The following is a 20998-nucleotide window of genomic DNA, read 5'->3' as shown; positions in this document are numbered from 1 at the left end:
GTGGTATTACAGCTGCCAAGGTGCCAGGAAGATGCGAGTTCTGTCTTCCACTCTCACTAGGGGACTATCTGCCTTAAGGCCGTCCAGTCAGAGGGCACATACCCGATCTATCAGCTTCCCTTGCGCCCATGCACGACTTTTCTCCGGGAGAGGCGAGCGCAACTTGGGATGAGGGCTGCGATTTCAGAAGAAGTTGCGTCCCGTCTGAAAGGGAGAACAACCCATGCGCAAGAGAAACTCTCCATTTCCACCGATCTCGAGAAGCAGCTGAAGTGAGAGAAGATGAAGAAATCCGAAGCGCCCGCGGGGGAGGGAAGACAAAAAAACAAAACCACAAAACACAAATCCCGTCTCCATACGACGCGCCTCGTTTTTGCAATCTCCAGGTCGTTGCGCGCAGCTGCAACGAAACCTGCCGCGCGTCGTTGTTTTGCGAGGGAAGCGCTGCGGACTTCCGACGTGCTCCTCCAGAAAAGGATGGCCAGAAAAAGCGACGCGGGGGCCGGCCCCGTGGGGCTGAGCGTGGGTCTCGCCCTCCTGCAGCTCCTCGGAGGGGGGGTCACCGCCGCGACGCTGAAGGGCAGCGCTTACCAGGAGCTGCTGGTCGCCATTCACCCCTCCGTCCCCCAAGAGGCGAAAATCGTCTCCAGCCTTAAGGTAAAAGATGAAGGAAGGAGGCAACCGCCGCTGTTGCCAATGGACCCTTCGCGCATCTGGTGATGGGAAGCGGACCCGAGGGGGAAGGGACCCCGCAATGTCATCCAGTCCAACCCCCACGCCGCAATGCAGGCATCGCAGCTAAGTCCTGCTGGCTCTGCCTGCCTACTATTGTCATTTTACCACTTTGGCATCGCGCACACCTTCCGCGCTGCGGTTATGTCCACCTGGATTGCCTTTGCGCCTTGGTGCCTCAGATTTTGCCTGCCCCTGCCCCTCTTAGTTTACCAGCGGGCACGACTGAGCACATAGAAGATGCTTCTGTTGTCTCCCTGCTCTTCTGAACTCCGCACGAGTCTTCAGTTGCAAGGGTGCAAATATTTTTTGTTTGCAAAACACAGCTCTAATGCTATAAAAAAGGTGGCAGGGTGTTTGTGCCAATTTCGCGACTCTCAATGGTTTAATGCGTTCAGGGGGATTTTTCTATGTGAAATCCACCAGTTGCACCCCCCCCCCTTAAGGAGTTGGTCACGGTGCTCGTGGTGTTGCATAGGCCTCCCTTTGCGCCTTTACGCAAAATGTACTGATGCATCTGTTCTTTAAAATTCTGTTCCGTGGCTGCACGTCGAGGTATTTTCCATAAACATGCGGTGTTCCTGAACACATTTGTTCCTCTGCACCTTTTGCGAAGTACTTTTCTCATTTCCATGCTCAGCAAGAGCTACAGCTGCCCTCTATTGATCAGATCCAAAGCATTCACGGAGGAAAGTGTGGAATCCCAAGGATGCTCGCTGTGATCTGAAGGTGCACTTTGAAAGAACAAAGGTCGTTAGGTTCACTGCCTGCTTGTTTGCATCCTTTCATTCAGCTGGTATTGGGGGAGAAGTATCTTCCTCTATGCACAGTGGTGTCACTGTCAACCGCTCTTATTCTGCCTAATGATTCTTTAACAAGTATATACACCAGGCACTACAAAACGGCCCTGGTGCTGACTTAGGGCGCATAGTTCGTAAACGTGTACTTTAGTCTCAATAAATGCAGTTGGAACCTAAGACAGAAGGCAGCCTGCCTCTCCAAAGGACGGCTGCTGCTCAGGATCGAGCATTTGAGTGGGGGCTCAGTGCTGGATTTACGTATAAGCTAAACAAGCTATAGGTTAGCCCCCCCCCCAATTAGGTCTGTAAATCACCATATAGCATATATTCAACACAAAAAACTGTAACAATTTGTTGTTGACAAAGGACAGCTGGACATATAAAAGGCCCCATTACCTTCAGTAAGGGATGTGGGTGGTGCTGTGGGTTAAACCACAGAGCCTAGGACTTGCTGATCAGAAGGTCAGCGGTTCGAATCCCCGTGACGGGGTGAGCTCCCGTTGCTCGGTCCCTGCTCCTGCCAACCTAGCAGTTCGAAAGCACATCAAAGTGCAAGTAAATAAATGGATACCGCTCTGGCGGGAAGGTAAACGGCATTTCTGTGCGCTGCTCTGGTTCTCCAGAAGTGGCTTAGTCATGCTGGCCACATGACCCGGAAGCCGTACGGCGGCTCCCTCGGCCAGTAAAGCGAGATGAGTGCCACAACCCCAGAGTTGGCCACGACTGGACCTAATAGTTAGGGGTACCTTTACCTTCAGTAGCTTAGGGCCTCATCAAACCTAAATCTGGCCCTGGGGGCACTACTGACTTCCTATGCTCTATCTCTAGGCAGATCTGGCTGCCATCCTAACCCTAGTTACCCGTAGGGCGACGAACCATTTCTGCCTGTCAAATAGCTGCCAAAAACTGAACGGTAATCTTAAATCCAGATATATATATATTTAATAGTAAAGAATAATTTTTGGGATCCTGATCCCCTATAGTTATGGATTTAAAATCTGAAAGTGTTCCCCCTCTTTTTTGCTGTGCATCTGGAATGGATCTGGTCTCTGCTTCCAGCGGGTCAGGAATTAAGGGAGTTTCTGTGGCAGACTTCACTGCAGCACACCCTGAAAATTATGCACCTCTTTCAGAATTCACCAGATCTTCTGGTTGCCCCAGCCACTCTGGGCGGCTACCAGAAACAACACACAATCAAACATTAAAAACTTTTCAAGACAGGGCTCCCATCAGATGTCTTCTAAAGTTGTGTAGTTCTTTATCTCCTTGACATCTGAAGGGAGAGTGTTCCACAGGGAGGGCTCCACTGCCGAGAAAGCCCTCTCCTTGGTTCCCTGTAGCTTCAATTTTTGCAGTGAGGTTACCACCAGAAAGCTCTCAGAGCTGGACCTCAGGGTCCAGACAGAACAATGGGGGTGGAGACGCTCCTTCAGGTATACTGGGCCAAGGCCATTTAGGGCTTTAAAGGTCAGCATCAACACTTTGAATTGTGCTCAGAAACGTACTGGGAGCCAATGAAGGTCTTTCAAGACCGGAGTTATGTGGTCTCGGTGGCAGCTCACAGTCACCAGTCTAGCTGCCACATTCTGGATTAGTGTAGTTTCAGAGTCACCTTCAAGGATAGCCCCATGTAGAGCGCATTGCAGTAGTCCAAGCGGGAAATAACCAGAGCATGCACTACTCTGGCAAGACAGTCTGCGGGCAGGTAGGGTCTCAGCATGTGTACCAGATGGAGCTGGTAGACAGCTGCTCTAGACACAGAATTGACCTGCACCTCCATGGACAGCTGTGAGTCCAAAATGACTCCCAGGCTGTGCCCCTGGTCCTTCAGGGGCACAGTTACCCCCTTTAGGACCAGGGAGTCCTCCACAACTGCCTGCCCCCCTAAAACAGTACTTCTGTCTTGTCAGGATTCATCCCCAATCCATTAACCTCCATCCATCCTCCAACCGCCTCCAGACAATGTATCAAAGGAAGGGCTACGAAGGAGTAGTTAAGAATGCAGTCCTGAACACACTTACTAAGAAGTCAACCCCATCGGATCAAGTCCTCCTTTGGAGTAAACATATGCACAGGACCACATTGTACAGAATGCTTCTAGAATTAGCAATATTTATTGTGAGGAGAACAGATTTGTTTTTCCTTGGGTCAAGAATGCGTGTGAGGCAAATCCAAATGTTTCATAATAATGGCAAGCTTGGTTTGGAAATCCCTTTGGATTTCCTAGTAGAATGGACATGCTATATCGACACTATGGTGCTTGAACCCTTCTATTAAGATGGTGGATTTAAGGAGTGGCCTGGAGAGGTCTAGTTTTAATGCGAGTGAACCTGCTGCAACAGAAGCCCATGTTTTTGCTGCTTCAGCCCATGTTTACAGTTGTGAAATTATGAAGGCAATTATAATTGCCCAGACAAGCTGTGTGTAGTGTATGTTTCAAATCTGGCTTCACGCACGCTGCACGAAAGCTACTGCTTTGAAAGCGTTGTGAAATTGATAAAATAGTCATTGTGTCCTGGCTCTCTGTGGCAGAACTTCTATGCAGTTTGAAGCACAAGATTCACCTTTAGCTATGAGGATGGAGGGAAAGGTTTGCCACTTTTCAGTTATCATAAAATGTTTTCATAAGCAGCAAAGCATTTCAGGAATGCAGGTATCACTACCAAGCCATTTTCTGGCATTTCTCCTGCCTTCCTCAGCCCTGCAGCTGCTGATTATGGGTTGTTCTAGTCTGTTTTCGCTGTACACTCCTTGCACTTCCAGTGCTGGGATTTTTTATCATCCAATGTGCATTATGTATCCCATACAACGCCATTTAATGTGTTGTTTAGCAAATCATCTTCATGCCATTTGGGGTCTTTAAACCATTTCTAACTTTGAGACCTCTTTTTCTATAAAAATAGAACTGAATAGGACAAATTATTAATTAAAAATTCTGGGTTAACATAATCTTCACTATTTCTCAAATCAATCTTCCTTCCCCCCCACCCTCTGTAGCTTCATTCCAGTCTGACTGGATGATTGCATAGTGATTTATGAGTTTACACTTTCCTCCTTGCATGAGCTAATGATTCTCGCTAATCCACTTTCCTATTATTTCGTTCTCTTATTAGGAAATGATTACTGAAGCTTCCTTCTACTTGTTCAGTGCTACACAAGGAAGGGTTCATTTTGGGAGTGTCAAAATTTTAATACCTGCAACATGGGAAAGAAACAATTACGCAAAGCCAACGCAAGAGGCGTACACAAAGGTACGTATTAAGGGCAGCGACCTGGGCCTGCTATTCCTCATTTCTTCCATCCATCTGCCTCCAATTAAAATAGTTGCTGAACACAGTAAAGGTAAAAGGTAAAGGTAAAGGACCTCTGGACAGTTAAGTTCAGTCAAAGGCGACTATGGGGTGCAGCGCTCATCTTGCTTCAGTACTTGGGCTTTTTTTGAAATGTAAACGTTAGTTGGATCCAAAATTCCCAAGATTGTTCTGATCCTAATAGATGCTGGCTTGCTATAGGCATGCATATAATACATGTGCTTTTTTGTTTGGCCAAGAATATCCAGATATGTATAATCTTGACCTATGATTTAATCTGGTTTTTAGCTTATCATTGATTTTAATTATCTTTGTTCTGAACAGTTGCATTTTTACTGTTTTTGCTGATTATCTCATTATATAATAATAATAATAATAATAATAATAATAATAATAATTTATTTATAACCCACCCATCTGGCTGAGTTTCCCCAGCCACTCTGGGCGGCTCCAATCGAGTGTTAAAAACAATACAACATTAAATATTAAAAACTTCCCTAAACAGGGCTGCCTTCAGATGTCTTTTAAAGATAGGATAGCTGCTTATTTCCTTCACATCTGAAGGGAGGGCGTTTATTCTTCTCCTTAAACAACTTTGAGGCTTTCTACAATCAAGTGGTGTATAAATTTTGCTGATTGAATGAATAGCATACCCCATCCTATGAGTTTATTTCCTTGCATAGCGAGTGAATCTCAAAGCCCCCTCATTTATGGGGGGAACATAATGTGCAAAGTCGTTTCAAGATTTGCTCAGAACAAATCTTGTACGCTCCATTGCTAATAGCACAAAGAGCAGGTTATTTCTGATCACATGGTAAGTACAGCTAATACAGTACAGTGGTACCTCAGGTTACAGACACTTCAGGTTACAGACGCTTCAGGTTACAGACTCTGCTAACCCAGAAATAGTACCTCGGGTTAAGAACTTTGCTTCAGGATGAGAACAGAAATTGTGTGGTGGCGGCGCGGCAGCAGCAGAAGTCCCCACTAGTTAAAGTGGTACCTCAGGTTAAGAACAGTTTCAGGTTAAGAACAGAGCTCCAGGACGAATTAAGTTCTTAACCCGAGGTACCACTGTAGTTATCTACTGCCCACACCCACAGTGCATTTGTGTGCCTCTTCATACATTCCGGCTTTTAAATGCGCTGTGTTGATGCTATCATTAATCAGGGGAGCCAACTTGGGTTATGGGTGCCCAGTGTGTGTGACGTCATGACGTCATGCACGCCCCCTGGCCTCAGAACCTGACTTCCGGTGGCACCTCTGAGGCCTCAGATATGCTGTCCGAGACCTTGCAAAACCTCAGAGGTTGTGGGGCCCCCCTGTCGTGTGGGTACGGAGCACCCACAACAACATTTTTGTGGGTACCCAGGTACCCAAAGCCCCCTATAGTTGGCGCCCCTGTCATTAATTAACAAGCAATAGGACTTACCGTATGTTGAGACTTCATTCCTCTTCACGTTTCTCTGGGAGTAAACCCCATTGAACTGACTGGGTCTTATTTTTGAGTAGGCATGCATAAGATTTCACTGTCAAGTGCAATCTTCATAGTATGACTAAAAAGGGTGCAGTTTAGTACTTTTGCAGTTCAAAAACATGTTTACTATATTCCAGCATGTCTATTCGGGGCGGGGGGGGGGGGGAGAGTATTATGAAATCTGGCTGTGACATGTAATTGTTGGACTGAACTCCTGCTTTTATCAGTAATTAATAATAAGCGTACCTATTCCAAACCTGCTTATTAAACAAAACTTTCATTTTAGGCAGATGTCATTGTTGCTCCACCTTATTGGAAACATGGACACGATCCATACACATTGCAATATGGAGGGTGTGGAGAAAAGGGAAAATACATACATTTCACCTCTGACTTCCTGGTAAATAATGATTCGATTGGAATCTATGGACCACACGGTAAATCCTAAACAAATAATTATTATCTTTCTTCTTCCGTTACCTTTTGTGTTTCAAAAAAGTACAATTTTAAAATCTCACATCTGCATCGTAACCAACAAAGAATATCTTTAATAATTATCAGTAACGGTGTCTTCATACGTGACTCTTTTTAGTTTTTAATAAACGTTTATCACACTGTAAACATATATATATATATATATATATATATATATATATATATATATATATATGTATATGTATATGTATATATATATATATATATATAGCATACCATATGCCAGTACGATAAATCCACCTATAGATAACATTCAGTATCAACACAAGGGAACTGGTCCTTCCAAAAAAACTCACAACATTTTGAAAGCAGAAATAAAGTACTGGTTGTTGAATCTTGAAACCATTTGAATTGGGACATAGAGTATCATGTTTGTGGCCCTACATATTACTTTTCAGATAATGGGGGGGGAATAATTGATTAAAAGCATCTAGCGGCATTTTTTTTTAAAAGGAAATTTATTAAATGGCATGCTGTGTTTGCTAGAGGAAATTTCAAATATTTTCCTAGCACCACAGCAATCGAGAGATAATACAATCTCTCGATTGCTGTGGTGCTAGGAAAATATTTGAACTTCTCCAAAATATTCTCTTGCGATAAAGGCACTGAACAAAGTTGGGAAGGTGTCAGCTGCTGAAAATTGGCACAAACTGGTGCCATTGGCAGCCTTAAGACACTTGGACAGCTGCATTTCGTAAGCTGCAATAGGCATCCTAACTGGGCTGGGGGTTTCACTGCAATCGATAGCCAGGAAAAATGTCATTGGGGTTCCCTGAAATGACCTACAATTTAAAGACTGACTGTTTAAGGGTCTCATGACCAGATTTGTGTTTGGGAAGCTTGCAGATTCAGCTTTTGGGGGAGGCTCAACCAGTTAGGGCAGCCTTTCTCAACCTGTGGGTCCTCAGATGTTGTTGGACTACAACTTCCATCACCCTTAGTTAGCAAGGCCAGAGCTCAGGGATGATGGGAGTTGTAGTCCAACACCATCTGGGGACCCACAGGTTGAGAAGCGCTGAGTTAGGGTGTCAGTACAGGAACTTGAACTCCTCCTGTCTTACAAGTCAAGCACACAATCCCCTTTCCTACAACACTACCTGCTCTGTGGCATTTGCTGTTATGGGACTGTGTTAGATTACTACCAAATGTCGCAATGCAATTTCCGTGCTTTTATTTATACAGGCAGGCTTTTCGTCCATGAGTGGGCCCATCTTCGGTGGGGGGTATTTGATGAATATGACAGTGAAAAGCCTTTCTACATATCAAGTCAAAACCAGGTGAAAGCCACCAGGTAAAATTTGTGTATGTGCAGGTGGGTTCAAACTAAACAACTCTGTATATAGTTTGCAAAAAACACATTATCAATAATGTGCGGCATTTCAACACCTTCTATTACATGGAATCTTAAATAATATCTACAATGCCAAAATAATAATGACATGTGCCATTCAGTATCTCAGCCAAGCAGTTCGAATATTCCTGAATTAAGTCCATGGGAGCGATTCTCTCTGTATATACTTGTGATGGTGCGATCCTGACAACGAGATGCCTGGATTTCAATCTCTGTTTCGTGAATCTTCTTCTGGTCGGCCCAAAAAGGAACTCTGAATTGCACATAACGTGCTTGTAATAACTTCATTCAATACAAGCCATAAACAATGACAAGAAGTGTGGGCGTAAGACAACTCGCTTATATATAATGGCAATTCAATGCTCCACCAAATAAATCACCTCTAACTGTGCTCTTTTTTGTAAAGGCTGATGCAGGCGCAGCCACAGGTGTGCTTTTCTCAGAATAAAAATTACCTGCTTCGTGTTTCTTTAAAGGTTTTAAACGTTCGTTTTCTATTGCACTCACACTCCCTTGGGGAGCACAATATGTTCATGTCCTGATTGCCTTGTGCCTATTCCTAGGTGTTCTTCTGACCTAACGGGAATTTATGTCTGCGAGAAAGAATCCTGCACTGAAGGCACCTGTGTCATTGATCAGGCAACAGGGCTCTTAAAAGAAGGGTGCACGTTTATACACGACAAGGAACAAAATGCATCATCTTCCATAATGTACATGCAAAGCTTATCTTCTGTAAGTACAGTTCAAGAGAGATCGTACATGACGTTTCCTGTACTTTAGGGAATAGAGAAACTGTGGCTGAACTGCATCTCCCACATCTCTGACCATTGGGCATGCTGGTTGGGGCTGGCTGGAGTCCAGCAGCCTCTGAAGGATCAGTGGCTGAAGGTTGCATATAGAAAAGGGGGCTTATATCTTCCCAGGTGTTTAGGTGATGATCTTGAACGTATTGCTCATAGAGCCACTTCCGCACTAAGAAGGAGGTAGGGTTGCAGGCTTCACGGACCCTCCACGCATGCGGCAGGCCTGCGTGATTGGGGGGAATTCTCAGCTGCATCACCCCCTGGCCAGCCAATCGGCTGGCTTGGGAGTGGGGCCTGCCCTATAAAGGCGGGCCATGGCCGGGGATCTCCCTCTTTGCCGCCTGCCAGCTGTTCCTGCTTTTTCCCCACCCTCCCGCCCTATAAGGTTTTCTTTCTGACCTTGCTATGGACCTTGGTTGGTCGCCATTGAGGGGCCTGGTAGGATTTTTTCCACTTGGCAAATTGGTACCAGTCACTTGGTTTTCGCCTACCTCATAGCAAATCGTCACAACTTCCTGGGTATTCTGGGCAATCTGTTTTTGTCATTCGCAATTGTTCGTTTCCAGAAGAAGATGGGATGGAAACAGCACTCTTGGAACTGGAAGCCTTTCTCTCTAAGACCTTGTGTGTGGAGGATTTCTGTAGTTACTAATGGAGATGCTTTCTGCAAGTGTTTCACACAATCATAGAATTGCAGAGATGGAAGGGACCCAAAGGCCATCTGGTCCTACCCTCTGTGATGCAGGAATCTCAACTAAAGCATCCCTGAAAGATGGCCATCCAACCTCTGCTTAAAAACCTCCAAAGAAGGAGAGTCTAAACAGCACTCTCAGAGCACAACCTCCCAAGGGAGTCAGTTCCCCCATCAAACAGCTCTTACTGTCAGAAAGTTATTCTAATGTTTGGTTGGAATCTTCTTCCTTGTAACTTGAAGCCATTGGTTTGAGTCCTACCCTCCAGAGCAGGAGAAAAGAAGCTTGCTCCATCTTCCATGTGACAGCCCTTGAGATATCTGAAGATGGCAATCACATCTCCTCTCAGTCTCCTCTTTACCCAGGCTAAACATACCCAGCTCCTTCAACCATTCCTCATAAGGCTCGACTTCCAGATCCTTGATCATCTTGGGTGCCCTCCTCTGTACATGTTCCAGCTTGTCAATATCCATCTTAAATTGTGGTGCCCAGAACTGTCTTGCTGTTTTTTGTTTTCAGGTGTTTGAATTCTGTGACTCAAGCAACCATAACACTGAAGCTCTCAATGCCCAGAACAGGATGTGCAGTTACAAGAGCACATGGGATGTCATAATGAGTTCTGATGACTTTAAATCAGATATTCCTCTGACCAGCAAAAACAGTCCTTTGCCCCCGACCTTCTCACTTTTACAAGGGACCGACAGAGTGATCTGTTTAGTCTTGGATTTTTCCAGCAGCATGGATGAGGTAAAGCCTTACTCTTTGAGGCAAAAATGAACACCTGCTCTGAAATTGAAATTCCTTTGCTTTTGTTTTCAAGAGTTCTATCAATTATAGAGTTTATTAAAGATCACTGACGTCAGGTAAGTGCCAGAGAATAAAAAAAAGTTTTTATTAAAGTTTATTTTTTGTATTACAAAACAAACATAAACAGGGAAAGGCACATCTATCATCTCTACTTTCAATTCACGGTCTTTTTCATAGTTCATTTACGTTTAGTGAAATACACTTTTGTCACAGATATCTTGCGGTTGGGGAGAGAGATGGGGCTATTGTTCTTCCATTTTATCCTAATCTTTCGCATTATCAAGAAGAAGAATAAACTTTTAATGATACTTCTTTCTCCACCCCCCCAAGACAGTCTTCTGTTTGGAGAACCACATGCAAATTTTCTGGTTGTAGGAGAATTCTTGAACAGGCATTATTATTTGTGGGTGAGTGAATAACAGGTGATATTTTACCTCCTACAGAACAATCAAATCATTCGGATGCGTCAGGCAGTAGATGTGTATCTACTGCAAATTGTGGAAGAGAACTCCTACGTTGGGATTGTCACATTCAGTGAAGGAGGAGAAGTAAAATCTCAGGTCCGGCAAATAACGAGTGCTGATATACGGAAGCAGCTTGCCTCCGACTTGCCAGTTGCTTCATACGGCGACAGAGCAAATGTTTGCACGGGTTTACAGCTGGCGCTGCAGGTGAGTCCTATTTATTATTGCCTCTCTTGCCACATTTCGGCTCATAGGAACATTTTGGGTTTGGGTGCAGGAACTGGAACTATTCTTGCAGGGCAATTGTGTAGTCACCCAATGTTTTTGAACAGAACTTCCCAATGCAATTGAAAAGAAAAGACTTTGGAAAGGTCCTCTATCTAGCTAACAAGAGACAGCAAATCGGTATACAGAAGGAAAAATAGAAAACTTAAAACGGAATAAAAATAAACCGAAATGAGCTCCACGTGAAGTGCTCAGACTCATAATCCTTGTTTAGGTTGCAGTCTTTTATGCACGGAACTCTATAAGATGCACCTGGACTTCATAGGACTTAATTTCTGGGTTGACATGCACTTCCATAAAAACACAGCAAGGGAGTAGACAGCATGCAAAATTGCAACAAAATAAATAAGAACATAGAAGATCTTGCTGGGTCAGGCCAGTGACTCATTTAATCTTGCATTCTGTTCTCACAGATGCCTGTGGGAGGCTTAGAAGCAGGGCTTGAGCAATAATAGCACCATAAAACCACCCGCAAAAAAAACATAACAACATAGGTTGATGAGGGTGAAGTTCTGTACCTACAATAATAAATTGGCTCTCACTCAGCATCTGCTATGTCAGAAGTAGGTTGACTTTAGGCTCGAAGATTTCCTCCCCTAAAAACCTGAGGTCCGGCACCCAGAGCCAGGGCAAAACAGTGGCTTGAGTCAATTGTGTCCTGCTGTTAAATAAGTCTTATTTTGCAGATTAGGAATACTAAGACTGAGATAAATAAGTGATGAGCGTAAGGCTAGACATGGCAGATATTATTATTATTTATTTATTTCATAGTTATTTTTTAGATTTGCTTCTTCCCTTGCTCCCATTGCTGATGTCCTCAACATTTATAAAACACAACAATTCCACAAAACCCTTACTATTTAACAATTAAAACCATCAAAGAAATGGATGCTTTTCTTTGCCTTATTTTTCTCAAAAGTTGTCAGTATAGAAATCTTTGGAAATACGTGACTTTAGTCCTGTGGATATGAATCAAAGCAATATAGTGAAGTATTAAGGAGTCTCTTAACTTGTGACATTTTCTTTGCCAACTGAGTGTCCTTCATATTCATGGTTAATTATTTGCTTCCAGGTAATTAAAAAACATGACGAAAGTGTTTCTGGTTCTGAAATCATCTTATTGACCAGTGGAGGTGACAGTTCACTTAGCAAGTGTTTCTCTGATGTCATTGACTCTGGCTTAATCGTTCATACCATCACTCTGGGGCATTCTGCATCCCAAGAACTGGAACAACTGGGCAAAATGACAGGTAAGACTGTCTGTTTTAGCAATAGCAAACACCCTTTGTGGTTGTTGCTCATAAAACAAACAAGAATATTTCAAAGGAAAATTCAGTGTGAGCCAACGTCTGGACAGCTCCATTAATCTCTGAAATAATAACCTAGTCAAATGAAGTTAATTTTTTATTCAACTTTTAAGATATCTCCTTGTACTCTCTTTTTCAGGGGGACTGAGTTTTTTTGTCACTGATAGACAAGATTCAACTGGCCTAATAGACGTCTTCAGCGCCATTGTAGCAAGTGATGGAGATACCAGCCACCAGCCTGTCCAGGTCTGTTCATGTGGATATCTTGCTGTTTTACATATTAAGGGGAATACATTTTAATAGGAAGCATAGAGAAAGCAGTTTTGGAGCCAACACATCCATAAGCCATTATTTTAGAACATTATTTTAGTTTGATAAAATAGAACGGGTGCCCCTTATATCTCATACTGCAGCTCTAGATTTTATCTCAAATTTTGTATTATTTGAATTTGATATGACTTCTTGGACAACAATTAGTCAATTGAGGGCATATTGGGAAGAAGGCAGATGTAATAAAAAAAGAGAGTCTTAGAACCATAGATTTGGAAGTGGCCACAAAGATCATTCTGTCCGAATCTTTCATCCAATGTGGGACTTGAACGCAAGGCCCTGATATTAAGAGTCTCATGTTCCACTGATGGAGCTATCCCTCAGGTATGCATGCAGTGAGTTGCACCGTGAGCTTAATTTCCTCAGGCTGTAAAGTTTAAATGGCATTGTGGCATTACAAGCAATTGATCGCTCGTTCGCTCTCAGTTTTGCCTCTGTCTATGTTTCAGGTGGGATATGTATCTTTTTTGGGTGTGTGTGTGGATGAATTAAAGCAGTATACATACAACTTATTCATTTATCTATTCATCACCACACCAAAAAAATAAAGTAACAGCACCCAGAACAAAAAAACCCTTTTTTTGAAAATCGAGGGAGGAGGAAATTTCTTTGCGATAATCATCTTTCCCAGACCCACCAATCCAAAGGCGCCTTCTACTTGAAGCATAAAAAACTACCTTAAGCATAGAAAACACAATGAAAGCATTCCAGAGTCACACCCACTGCTCTAAAAGGGTTACACCTCCCTTTCCTCTCAGTTCACTAATTTCCCATCCCACTGTCCTGACCAGCTCCTTTCCCAGAACCAGATATTCGTGTTTTTTTAAAAACCAAACAAACTGTGGTGACATGTTTAATTTGGCCCTTTGTCATTCCTGTCCGGAATGTGCAAATCTTACAGCTTGCCTTAATAGCTCAATTTACTTAGTTATCAACTTAATTATGTACATACTTGCTCTGCTTGTTGATGCAGCACATGGCAAGTTATAAAAGGGCCTATCGGTAGCTAAAGAAGGTAAAAGGTAAGGGCCCCTGGGCAGTGAAGCCCAGTCAAACTTGACTATGGGGTTGCGGCGCTCATCTTGCTTCAGGCCGAGATGACAGACAGCTTTTCTGGGTCTTGGGGCCAGTATGGCTAAACCGCTTCTGGTGCAACAGAACACCGTGATGGAAACCAGAGTGCACAAAAACCCCATTTACCTATCTACTCACACTGGCGTGCTTTTGAACTGCTAGGTTGGCAGGAGCTGGGACAGAGCAACAAGAGCTCACCCTGTTGTGTGGATTCGAACCGCCAACCTTTTGATCAGCAAGCCCAAGAGGCTCAGTGGTTTAGACCACAGGACCACCCACATCCCTATAAAAGGAACCACAGAGCCTAGGGCTTGCCGATCAGAAGGTCAGCAGTTCAAATCCCCGTGATGGGGTGAGCTCCCATTGCTTGGTCCCTGCTCCTGCCAACCTAGCAGTTTGAAAGTACATCAAAGTGCAAGTAGATAAATAGGTACCACTCTGGCAGGAAGGTAAATGGCGTTTCCGTGCGCTGCTCTGGTTTGCCAGAAGCGGCTTAGTCATGCTGGCCACATGACCCGGAAGCTGTACGCCGGCTCCCTTGGCCAATAAAGCGAGATGAGCACCACAACCCCAGAGTTGTCCACGACTGGACCTAATGGTCAGGGGTCCCTTTACCTTTAAGCACAGGGAAGAATAACAATCAAGGCTGTAATCCTGAACACAAGTATGAATCTTCCATTCCATTGAAATCCATGAATTGCAGCCTAAGGGTTGAAGTGCTGTTTTGTGATGTGTGCTGTCTTCTTTTGGGGGTGGGCTGGGGGGCTGGGGAGGTAGAATCCAGAAGGAACTTAACTGCTTACTCGCTCTGCAATTGCCATAGTACTCATCTGCCAGAGTGAGCAAAGACAGTATTTTTGGAACATGGCTGTGGCTGAAAAGGTGTGGATTTCGTTTCGGGGGATTTCTGTGCCCCTATCTGGCTTTGTTAATTTGTTTTAATTGCTTGTCGCCTGTAGTGTTTTTAAATGCGATAAAGGATCATTACAATGTCAATGTGTGCCAAATGGAATATTTCAACTGGGTCTTATTTTAAATTGCTACATGACAAAAGAGGATATGTTAAGCAGGCATGGCCAGTCTTGGCCCTCCAGATGTTTTGGGACTACAACTCCCACCATCCCTAGCTAACAGGACCAGTAGTCAGGGATGATGGGAATTGTGGTCCCAAAACATCTGGAGGGCCAAGTTTGGCCATGCCTGTGTCAAAGCAAACGGGAAGTTATCATTATTCTGGTTTTGTACAGATTGAAAGCACGGCTGAAAGGGTGAAGGGCAATGGTCAGATTGAAAGGTCGACGATTATTGACAGCACAGTAGGAAACGACACATTTTTCATAGTGACGTGGCTGGCAAAGGAACCCAGTATCGTTCTTCGTGGCCCTAGAGGAGAACACTTTACAAATGGGGAATTTGATGTCGATCCACTTTTCCGCACAGCTCGCCTGCAGATTCCGGGGATTGCTGAGGTAACAGTGAATTGTCCTTCAGTTGTTTCTATCGGGGACTTGCCTTTGGATGGAAAAGGAATATGAATCAATCTGGCTAACATGTTTCATAAATACACACTCACACCCCGCTCACACACGAAAACAATTCTCACTACAGCCAACCAAAGACAACCAACCACACCTTAAGCCACACCCAACTTCTCTCACCACCAAGGAAATACGTCAAGTGAATAGGAAGAGAACCCACACAAGTAACACTGACACAATCCCTCACACACACTAAGTAGAATGATAGAAGCATAACTACCTGACCACACGCCACTCGCCACACACCCTTCTCCCCCCCTTTTCCCTTTCCTTTTCCCTCCCTCCTTCTTTTTAATTGTTTAAACCAATTCGTGAACCAAGAACTTATACACTGACCACTAATAATGAAACATCTGTTCTAGATATTTCCCCACATTTATTATGCTATTTTTGTGATATACAAGTGGCATGAGAAAACTTGGCGTACTTATTTCTACAGCATTATTCTTGTTTATAAAATCCAATAAAAAAAATCTATTTAGGCTGAACGCTTTTGAGCATATATAAATTTGTTTTTCAGGCTGGGGATTGGACATACTTACTCACTAACTCTCATGGGCTCCCTGAAGTCCTCACAATGACTGTGACCTCGCGAGCCGTAAAGTCTGACGTGTCTACCATCACCGTGAGAACCCACACAAATAAAGATACAAATGCTTACCCAAGTCCAATGATTGTGTACGCACAGGTTAATCAAGGCTTCTCTCCCATTCTTGGTGCAAATGTGACTGCCATTATTGAGCCAGAGAGTGGAGATCCAATTATCTTGGACCTTTTTGACAATGGTGCAGGTAACATATGTTTTTATAAGTTTATTTTTTTAGTTATAGCGGATGAATGGATCAATCTGCTTCAAGTCACATTCCTGTCCTGTTTGCACATCATTTTTTTATTTAAAAAAACCATAGAAAAAATGTGTGTTTAAGTTGGAAAATGTGTATTTTATTGCCAAAAAAATGTACTTTATCCTAAAACACATATTTTAAACACATTTGGGTAAGGTTTTTGACTGAGAATTGCATTGGAAAATTTGGAGAAGTCCAAATATGAATGACAGTTATAAGTCCAGAAGGTATAAAGGGAAAATCAATTGTATATGAGTTGAATGGCAATGGAATACAATGGAGTATGAAGTGAGAAGTGTGTCCCATAAGGCTTACCATCAAGTATAGAATTGCAGGCTTAGTGGTACTTTTCACCATTACTTAAACAATATTATATTTTAGGGAATTTTTAATGGGGTGGCAGAAACTGGCTGATTCAAGCACAGACTAAGAGGATTTTTCCAAAGCAGATTAAACACTTTTTGTGTTTGTATTCCCTCGCTGCTGCAGGTGCAGATACGATAAAAAACGATGGTGTGTATTCTAAATACCTCTTTTCTTTTGTGAGAAATGGAAGATATAGCTTGAAAGTTCGCGTCCAGAGGGACAACCAGACAATTAGCCCATACCCTGCAACGCTCTGGAGCCCTGCAATGTATATTCCTGGTTACATAACAAATGGTAAGGCTTTGGGATGTCAGTCGTCAAGCCGTGCTCTCTTATTTACCTCCATGGACTTGAACGGAAGGTGTTCTCAGTGTATTACATCTTCAGCGAGAAGAAGCACTACTTTGCACAAGCACCCCTATGGAAAAATTTAGGGAGACAACTATGTCATGGCCACAGGCTGGCTCTTTGAATTCTCCTCATAATCATGTGGAAAACTCTCATCAGGCTGTATTGGCTGTACTTCATGGAAAGCTGAATTTATTTATTTTTAAAAAAAACTCGTCAACACGCAGATCCAAGCAGTTTACATGAATGGTCCATTGGGATGAAATATTTCTAGATGCATACATCCTATAAACATTTAGCCTCCATAGTGTCTTTTGTAGCTTCATCGTGCTGAGCTCTACTTTCTGCCCAACCCAGTTATCCTCTCTGAAGGATGCTGAAGCCTGTTAAGGTCTCAGACAGGCTATTTTTCTTTCCTTCCACTTCTTTCTTCCCCATTTGGCACCCTCAGCATTCTGTGGCCAAATCTCCCTCATCATTCTGTAGAGGTCATTGGGCATAGGTCCTTTTTTTCAGCACTTAGGTTTCTAGCAGCTTTTAAAATAAAAACAAAAACTGCATGTAACAATATATGTGCTTGAAGTTTTTATTTTTATTTTAAAAGCTGCTAGAAACCAAAGTCTACGAGGTCTCAGCCTGACTCCAGCCCTGCAGCAGCAAAACCAGTGCTCTAACCCACCATGTGCCATGATACTGGGCATCCCCAAAGCTGTTACCTTAGGCGGAACCTGGGTGTTTCTTTATGGAAAACACGGGTTCTACCAATGAGATAGGGACCTATTACTGTCAGGTTGTTTATTTCCTTTTTGGCTTACTTGCCCCAAAGTCCATTAGTCGCTAGTTCATTGGAAGCATGCTCAGCTGGTCTTTAGCTCTCTTTTGTGTATTTGTTTATGTTGGTGTGGCATAGGTACAATCCAGATGAATGCACCGAGGCCATTGATGAATAGTGAAGATACGCACATCAGCTCTGGGGGCTTCAGCAGAATAGCTGCTGGGAGTGCTTTCACCATATCTGGAGTTCCCACTGGCCCCTATAAGGATTTGTTCCCACCATGCAAAATTACTGATTTGGATGCCAGAACAGAAGAGGACAAAATTGTTTTAACCTGGACAGCTCCAGGGGATGACTTTGACCAGGGACAAGGTAGGTTCAGTGTTTCTTATTTTCTTTGCTAATGAAAACTGTTTAAAAGTAGGGTGTTTTAAAAACAACAACCCCAAAAAACAACCACCAGTGTTTCCCAAACTTGGGTCTCCAGCTGTTTTTGGACTACAACTCCCATCACCCATAGCTAGCAAGACCAGTGGTCAGGGATGATGGGAACTGTGGTCCGAACACAGCTGGAGACCCAAGTTTGGGAAACCCTGTTTTAAACTACGTTGATAAAATCTGCAAGCAAATCCATATTGGATGTGTACTGAGCTTTGGATATATATACTTTTGAGACCCATAAATATAAGTAAAACAGAATTCCAATTCAAAACGACCCTCTGCACATCTCTGCCGTAACTTGGACTCTGGAAATCCTATTTGTAGAGGGAAACCTGAAACCAAACAATTCCTTCCTTGTTTGTTCCTTCTTAAATATCATCATAGCAAGTATTGGCGGTGATCCTCTCTTAGTTAAACCTGTTCTATACTGCAGTAGTTTTGCCCCAGGAATCTCAGTTTGTGGATCAGTTGCTCTGCATGCTTTTATACACTTGTCCAGTTCTGCTGCCCATGGATAACAGAGATATCTTGTGTGCTTTTGGCAGAGAGGAACATTTAGAATCATAGAATCATAGAGTTGGAAGGGACCCTGATGATCATCTAGTCCAGGGGTAGGCAACCTAAGGCCCGTGGGCCAGATGCGGCCCAATCGCCTTCTCAATCCGGCCCACAGACGCTGCAGGAACCAGCGTGTTTTTACATGACTAGAATGTGTCCTTTTATTTAAAATGCATCTCTGGGTTATTTGTGGGGCATAGGAATTCGTTCATTTTTTTCTTCAAAATATAGTCCGGCCCCCCACAAGGTCTGAGGGACAGTGGCCCACAGCTGAAAAAGGTTGCTGACCCCTGATCTAGTCCAACCCCCTGCAATGCAGGAATATGCAACTGTTCCATACGGGGATCAAACCTGCAACCTTGACGTTATCGGAACCATGCTCTAACCAACTGAGCTATCCAGATAGGAATGCCTTGCTGATGTAGCCAGAATGGCTCTATCCATGTACAAGAAGGGAGATATCAATAGGCTTGAGAAAACCCCAATATTTGCATATTATTATTATTATTATTATTATTATTATTATTATTATTAAAAAAGATATTTTGGGGGGAAACCCCAAAACAAACTTTTAAGGACTGGGTAATCCAACAGTTTGTGGGGGCTCCAGAGTGAAAGAGGGTAGCAGTGCAGTATAATGTTTTGTTGCAGGGCCCACTTGCCTACATGCTAATTCAGACGCAAATTTGTATCTGCCTCTGAGTGCTGACAATGGTAAAAATGCCCTTGGTGTCCTATTGTGTCCTTAGACTGAAACCGTTGTTTTTTGCTAATTATATCCTGTTTGGTAGTATTATCTGCTTATTTTGGTTGGCTAAGGCTGCAATTCTGTGGGCACTTTCTTGTAAATAGGCAATAGTTTGGGGTGAAAAGTGTTGAATCCTGTTACTTCCAGGCAACTGCAGGAAAAAACCCAATGCTTTATAGCCTTTTGTTATCTTGGTTTTTATTCCAGCTGCAAGATACGAAGTGAGAATAAGCCAAAGTTCTCTGGAACTGAGGGAAGAATTTGAAAACGCTGTACCCATAAATACCTCCAGCTTGGCACCTCAGCCAGCAGGTTCCAAGGAAATGTTTGTGTTTAAACCAGAAGCCTTGGCAAACGTCACCCTAATTTACATGGGCATCCGCACAGTGGATAAGTCTTTCTTGTACTCTGACCTCTCCAACATAGCTCAAGCACTTATTATTCCTGGGAAGGCTACTCACATCGCTCCTGCCAAGTACGGTGCCTTAGCAGTCGTTCTGACAACATGTGGGCTGCTGTTATTGGTTGCTTCTTGTCTTATTGTAAGCACCGTTCTATGGACTTTGAAGAAAAAGAAGAAAGTAGCAATTGATGAAGCCATACTATCACATTCAGATTCAGCATTGGCAGTTTAGGCGTTTTCTTCTTTTAAAGTTTAGTCGTTGTTTAGTCATGCCAGACACTTCGTGATCCCATAGACCAGAACACGCCGGGCACTCCTGTCTTCCACTGCCTCCCGCAGTTTGGTCAAACTCATGCTCGTAGCTTCGAGAACACTGTCCAACCATCTCGTCCTCTGTCATCCCCTTCTCCTAGTGCCCTCAATCTTTCCCAACATCAGGGTCTTTTCCAAGGAATCTTCTGTTCTCATGAGGTGGCCAAAGTACTGAAGCCTCAGCTTTAGGATTTGTTCTTCCAGTGAGCACTCAGGGCTGATTTCCTTCAGAATGGATAGGTTTGATCTTCTTGCAGTCCATGGGACTCTCAAGAGTCTCCTCCAGCACCATAATTCAAAAGCATCAATTCTTCGGTGATCAGCCTTCTTTATGGTCCAGCTCTCACTTCCATACATCACTCCTGGGAAAACCATAGCTTTAACTATACAAATATGACATAACCAGGAAAGAGATCTTGGGATTATGGTGGGTAGCTCGATGAAAACGTTGACCCAGTGTGTGGCAGCAGTGGGGGGAAAAGAGAAATCTATGTTTAGTGATAATTAGGGATCGAAATGCCTTTGTGGGTGCCATTTGCGGGACCGCATGCAGCACCTTGGGCCACATGGGACCCACCAGCTGGTTGGGCTGGCCTGCCTCCCTGTGTTAGTCATTGGAGGTTACCACCAAACCTCAGCCAATCAGTTCCACAGGGAGGTGGAGCCAGTTGCTTAAATAGGAGGCGGAGCTGGCAGCAACCATCCGGTTGGCTCTGGAGCTTCAGGGTCCCCTCTT

The 20998-nt window shown here is 43.6% G+C and overlaps 1 protein-coding gene across 1 annotated transcript; it reads left to right on the top strand.

The window, feature by feature from the left end:
- The first annotated feature begins 236 nt into the window (after nucleotides 1-236).
- LOC128415548 (calcium-activated chloride channel regulator 2-like) lies at nucleotides 237-20775 on the top strand. Its single transcript, XM_053391862.1, has 14 exons — nucleotides 237-657; nucleotides 4646-4783; nucleotides 6607-6757; nucleotides 7998-8106; nucleotides 8730-8898; nucleotides 10181-10408; nucleotides 10912-11139; nucleotides 12290-12467; nucleotides 12664-12770; nucleotides 15176-15397; nucleotides 15987-16257; nucleotides 16801-16971; nucleotides 17936-18172; nucleotides 19755-20775. The coding sequence occupies exons 1-14, from the start codon at nucleotides 283-285 to the stop codon at nucleotides 20180-20182; spliced, it is 3012 nt and encodes a 1003-aa protein (XP_053247837.1). The 5' UTR covers nucleotides 237-282; the 3' UTR covers nucleotides 20183-20775.
- The last annotated feature ends 223 nt before the right edge of the window (nucleotides 20776-20998 follow it).

The sequence above is a fragment of the Podarcis raffonei genome, chromosome 6 (assembly GCF_027172205.1).
Source record: "Podarcis raffonei isolate rPodRaf1 chromosome 6, rPodRaf1.pri, whole genome shotgun sequence".
In the NCBI taxonomy this organism is placed as follows: domain Eukaryota; kingdom Metazoa; phylum Chordata; class Lepidosauria; order Squamata; family Lacertidae; genus Podarcis; species Podarcis raffonei.
The sequence above is the reverse complement of the archived record's forward strand: the minus strand, read 5'-3'. Positions and strand labels throughout refer to the sequence as shown.

Bases quoted from the DNA above. Each gene is read 5' to 3' on its own strand.
- LOC128415548 (XM_053391862.1), top strand. From the start codon at position 283: ATGAAGAAATCCGAAGCGCCCGCGGGGGAGGGAAGACAAAAAAACAAA. The intron at 11,140-12,289 runs GTGAGTCCTATT...ATTTGCTTCCAG, and splicing joins GTTTACAGCTGGCGCTGCAG to GTAATTAAAAAACATGACGA. The intron at 16,972-17,935 runs GTAAGGCTTTGG...GGTGTGGCATAG, and splicing joins TCCTGGTTACATAACAAATG to GTACAATCCAGATGAATGCA.